We start from the raw sequence: 5,900 nt of genomic DNA on the forward strand, positions 1-5,900 counted from the left end.
AGCAATTGTTTCCTAGTACCCACTAGGAAATCAAACAATGGAATGCATTCTCTGATATATTTATTACAACTGTACCTTGATACACTACTGTACTTGAAGGTGATAAATACAGTAGAACAAATTTCATTTTTTACTCACACTGAACATGATTTGATTTGTAGTAATTACATATAAGACCACATATTAGGGTAACTGATAAAAGGGTTTTATTATTTTTCAAAATTAATAACCCTTCATTTTAACCAAGAGCCCCACTGAAGAAAATTGGATAAATTAAAACAAAGGGTTTTATTTTTATTTATTTTTTGTCATTTTAGGGCCGTACCTGCAGCACATGGAGGTTCCCAGGCTAGGGGTCGAATCGAAGCTGTAGCTGCCAGCCTATGCCACAGCCACAATGCGGGATCCGAGCCATGTCTGCAATCTATACCACAGCTAACAGCAACACTGGATCCCCAACCCACTGAGCGAGGCTAGGGGTCAAACCCTCAACCTCATGGTTCCTAGTTGGATTTGTTTCTGCTGTGCCATGATGGGAAATCCCTTACTTACTTACTTACTTACTTACTTACTTACTTATTTATTTATTTATTTATTTATTTATTTATCTTTTTAGGGCCACACCCATGTCATATGGAGGTTCCCAGGCTAAGGGTTGAATCGGAGCTACAGCTGCCACCCTACACCACAGCCACAGCAATGCCAGATCCAAGATGCGTCTGCCACTTACACCACAGCTCATGGCAACACTGGATCCTTAATCCACTGAGCAAGGCCAGGAATTGAATCCGAGTCCTCATGGATATTAGTCTGGTCCATTAACCACTGAGCCATGATGGGAACTCCAAAACAAAGGGTTTTACACACTACTTTGATGATCAAATTTGAAGCCTGAGGCCTGCTTGAGGAAATTCTCTTTCTCGTTTGCAAAAGCTGTGGGAGACCATTAACATTACAAGGTCAATTTCAGAAAATACTGATCTCTAAAATATCATGGTCTCACACCCTATGGGGACTTATGGATCTAACTCAATATGGCATGTGCAGACCTGATGACAGAAGTCAGCTCAAATATTTCACACATTTATTTATTTTTGGGGGCCACACCGGCAGCACATGGAAGTTCCCAAAATCGGAGCTGTAGCTGCCGGCCTATACCACAGCCACAGCAACACCAGATCCTTAACCCACTGAGCAAGGCCAGGGATCAAACCCGCATCCTCACGGATACTACTCAGGTTCGTTACCACTAAGCCACGACAGGAACTCCCTATTCCACACATTTATAAACATAGAAGTTATTGGGTGCACCATCCATAAAGCTGGGTAGCCGCTGAAATTAGGCAAATGGCATAGTAATCCAAAGTGAATGATGAGGTTAAGGCCTCCACACCCAAAGCTGTTGGATATGGTGCAACTATGAACATGGGAAAAATTTCAGATTTGAACAGGTAAAGAAAAACCAGTATAGACTCAACACAGGTAAGTGAAACTGCCAGAGTACCAAAAGAAGTTCTTCAAAGGAGATTTCCCCAGAACTTGTTTGCTCCGCAGGAGTAGATAAACCTCAGCTGATAAAAGTTTTATCCAAGCCACAGCTGAGAGCTTGATTAACTGGGAAACAACACAGTTAAATGACATTATATTCTTTATAGTCACCACTCCAATTTCAGTATCTGCATAGAGAATTACAGAGGGTTACACTGAAATTGTGTATGATGAGGAACGCCACTAAATTAGCTCCCAGAAAAATTATTAATCTTTATAAGTAATTTTTATTTTTTCTCACAGGGATAGATTTCAACTTTCACTTTAACAGTGGCTGAGAACATTTCCTTTGCTGCTTGCTTGTGGATGTTGAGAAAGCAAATCCACTGGCACTTGCAAAGGCTTAGAACATAAACTAACACTAGAAGTAACAGAAACGTGAAGCTAAAAGTTGTACTTTAATCACAAAATCACAGAGATTTCATTTGCATATCTTAGAAAGCTAAAAAGTTTTATTTTTAACCAATCAGCAAAAATGTGCCAGATTTTTAATGTTCATAATTTAGAACTATCACATAAATATATTACTTATAAATATAAGCTTTATTTGTAAAATTATTCTTAAACATTTCTTTCCAACACACTTGAAATTTTCATATGTGATTTAAGGAAAAAAACCCATCCTATTTAAAAATGTACTGCTAAACTTCAATGTGCGAATAAACCAGTGTCACCAAACTGAAAAAGAGAAAAAACACAGAAAAGAAACATACTGTGTTGGATATTTGTTTGTTACTACAAATGATGACAACGTGTCCTACATAGTGATCATATACATGCTCTTGTTTCACTTCTAGTCATTGTCAGAACCATTTGGAGGTAGGAAAATCAATGCATCACTGAAAATATGCCCAAATGCCCTAAGACGGTATACCCCATACATCATCACATGCATCTGATTAGGCGTCAGTCCATTAAAAGTAACAGCCATATCTGAACAACACCCTTCTACCACCTGGTTGGGGTGATTAGTCATTGCCTCTTTAATAAAAAGCCCAACAGATTTGGTATTAAATACATCTTTTCCTTCAGCGTCTTCTGCATTTTCTGCAAACACTCCAGCATATTTCAGGCAGACTGCTAGCTGCTTATCTTCAGATATCTTCCAAATCATCCCTCCCTGTTCGGGACACTTTTCAGGAATATCGAGAAGGCTGTTAAGTCTTTTCATTGATTCTATACTTAAGACAATTCCTCCTTCCACACTCACATATTCAAGGTCTCCAGATTTTACAGTGTGGCCTAGATAGAAAGGTTGTGATGGATCCTTTTTTAACAAAAAGTACTTTAAGTTTTCAATAATAGCAAACGTCGTGGGGCGTGCAAGGAAGAACCAGTTGTATTGGTCTCTATATTTATCAAAGGCGTATTTGTAAGCTTTTCTCATCATTAACCACATGTCATTTGTTTCCATGTTAATTGACTCAAACACTTTAACATTTTCAGAACTGAAGAACTCTGCTTTGTCACAGTGTTTGGTCCAAGTCTCTTTCACTGCAGCCCATAGACTCACATCTTTGGGTTTTACAAGGATGATACAGTATACCTGAAAGCTCTTACTGAGCTCCATGCGTTCATCCTCTGAAATTTTCAAGATATCTTCTTTATTAGGAGCTTGTAGGTGATGGTGCTCATGGTGGTGCATTCTATTTCCATGAAAAATCCTAATGTGTCCTAGCATAGTGATCAAGGCACAGAAAATGCTTCCGAGCATTACACCCTTCAAAAATGAACTGCTTTCAGAAAGCATTTTTCCTATAAAGAAGAGAAAGATCCTTAAGATACTGAATAGAAAAAGATTAGTCTAGGGATTTGATTTGGTATTTCTACTATCCTTATATTTTGCTCTTAACGTTAAAAAAAAAAAACAAAAAACGGGCTCCCAAGTTTGAAATTGAGTTAGTTGCAAATAGTACTAGAGAGTCTAAGAATTTTTTGCTTCCAATGGTATCTGATTACTGCCTGGTATAAACTGGAACTTTGCAGCAACACCTCTCTGTAGTAGAATTTTCTAGTAGGCTATTTTTGCACTTCATCTATGGGAATTGAATTAATCAAGTACTAAACTAAAGCACTAACCCCAGAAACCAATGTTACAGAGGTTGTCTGTCCATCATTCTCTTTAAAGGAGTTTTGTTTCGGGAGTTCCATGGTGGCCTAGTAGTTATAAGAATCAGCATTGCCACTGCTGTTGGCTCAGTTCAATCTCTGGCTTGGGAACTTCCACATGCCAAGGGTATGGCCAAAAACAAAACAAAGTAAAGGAGTTTTGTTTCACAAGCTTGCATTATGATGTTTAAATACCTCTGTGGATATAGATGGACTTTTATATCAAAAACTTAAATTGAACAGATAAAACTACCTACAACTGGCAAATTGCCAATAGTTTCTGTGTTGGCCTTTGTTCTTAACCTAGTGCTTTATTTAACTGATGGCTGCTGTCCTTAGGTGTTCTGAGTACATCCAAGGCAAGTTTCTTAAAATTGATACCATATACGTTAATATTTACCCTTTTGTTCTGAAGACTAAATGGTTTCCAATACAATATTCTAACTAACTGATGTAACAAAAGCCTATAATGAAAATAGTTATTTGAGAATTGAGTCAATATAGGCGTATCTGGGGACCATTAATGAGCATTATTATTTCCTCGAAAGGCATTTTCTTATTCTTTGGGGAAGTAAAAAGGGAAAAGTCTACACTTTCATTTCAATTAGAAATGAAAAGCCAACATTAAATACAACTGTTGAGATTTTCCCAATCTCCCCTCTTTCTCCACAAGGAATGTTCTACTGAGCTACTTAGATTTTCCCTTTGTCTCTTAAAGTTAAAAGGAGTCTTAGAAGCTACCTAATGTAATTTTATAGATAGGTAAACAGAAGGTCCACAGAGGTTAAGTAACAGATCTAAAGTTATAGTCAGCGATAGAATGGAACTAGAAATCAGATATCCTGACATCACCGTAATGACTTTTCTATTACAGAATAATGATCTCAACAGTGCTTCTACCCATATTATCGGAAATTTAATAAATTACTGAATAAACTTGTTTTCCTATAAAAGAAAAAAGGTAAGATCTGTTTTGATATTTTGCACCCAACATCAGTATGCTGCTACAAGGAAATCATTCCTTGGTTTTCTTCTAGAGGAAGTGGATTTTGACTTCCACTACCTTAGGACAAGGTGTGGAATAGCTTGACAGATTTAATTCCTACGCAGGGGTGGGAGCTGAGGTGGGGAAAGAGGTATGAAAGCTTTCCCGTGTCACTCACAGAACTTAGTCAACAAATGCAGGTCTAATAAGGAAAAGAGAATTGACAGGAAATAAGCTCTACTTAGAATTGTCAGATGTACTCTAAAATGAATTAGTTTATATAGGATTTTGGCATTATACAATTTTCATCATTTCTGGATAATATATACTTCACTAGTGTCTCTCAGCTTGATACGGCATATGTATGTCAGAATCCTTCCTGATGGGGATACTTACTACTTTTGAATCATTTGCACAAATTTTTCTAAGGAGCAGCTTTTTTCTTTTTGCCGTCAGAAAAGGCAACCCCCCCCCCCCAAAACCCCAAACCCCACTAGAGAGGCACATGATAGGATATTCGATGCAAAGGAGAGGGAAACTTAAAACCGCACACGGGCACAAACGAGGCACAAACTACCAGAGTGGCTTTTGAGATGAGTCTTTTTAGATGAAGGTGGTTGGGGTGGAGTATGGAAAAGGGAGGAGGATGAGATGAAGAAGAGAAGTGAGGGGGGAAATCAAGACCCCGAGGAGGGGCCAAGGGAGCGCCTCCAGGAAGGCGGTGCTATATCTGCCTGACTCACGGTTCCTCCCACTGCACCTGCCCGGGGACCCCGCGCGGAGCATGCTGGGAGTGGGCCAGGGCCCAGGCCTTCCCCGAAGAGGGGCGGGGCTGGGCCTCTCAGGGGGCCGCTCCAGGTGCCGGCCGATGCCCCTGCACTCACCCGCGTCTAGAACGGCTCAGGGGAGGGAAAGCGCAGCCGCGCACGTCTTTCCTCTCACGTTCGCGCGCCACTCGGTTACGTTCCCGGTCGGGCTGCTCTAGATGCAGGCGGTGTCTTCTCGTTGGTTTCACTAAAGGTGGGGAGGGCCAGGAAGTGGACGCCACGACAGCGCGGGCAGCGAGGCGGGGCAAAGGAGCCGCCAGGCGGGGCCGTCGGCCCGCGCCGACGTCGCAGGGGCCGACACGCACGCAGCGCGCCCCTTCTCCCCGCCCCCCGCGGAGTTCAGAGGCGCGCGTCTTGGCGTGACCCGCACGCTCGCCCGTACCCAATGGGACGCCCGAGAGTCGTGCGTGCGTACGACCCACCGACACCTC

The 5,900-nt window shown here is 41.2% G+C and overlaps 1 protein-coding gene across 1 annotated transcript; it reads right to left on the reverse strand.

The window, feature by feature from the left end:
- Positions 1 to 1,563: 1,563 nt before the first annotated feature.
- On the reverse strand, positions 1,564 to 5,763 carry C1GALT1C1 (C1GALT1 specific chaperone 1). Its single transcript, XM_047765415.1, has 2 exons — positions 5,527 to 5,763; positions 1,564 to 3,303 (listed from the first exon to the last, which is right to left on the reverse strand). Exon 2 carries the CDS (start codon positions 3,296 to 3,298, stop codon positions 2,342 to 2,344), a length of 957 nt encoding a protein of 318 aa, XP_047621371.1. The 5' UTR covers positions 3,299 to 3,303; positions 5,527 to 5,763; the 3' UTR covers positions 1,564 to 2,341.
- Between the last annotated feature and the right edge of the window lie 137 nt (positions 5,764 to 5,900).

Source organism: Phacochoerus africanus, chromosome X (genome assembly GCF_016906955.1).
Source record: "Phacochoerus africanus isolate WHEZ1 chromosome X, ROS_Pafr_v1, whole genome shotgun sequence".
Lineage (NCBI taxonomy): Eukaryota > Metazoa > Chordata > Mammalia > Artiodactyla > Suidae > Phacochoerus > Phacochoerus africanus.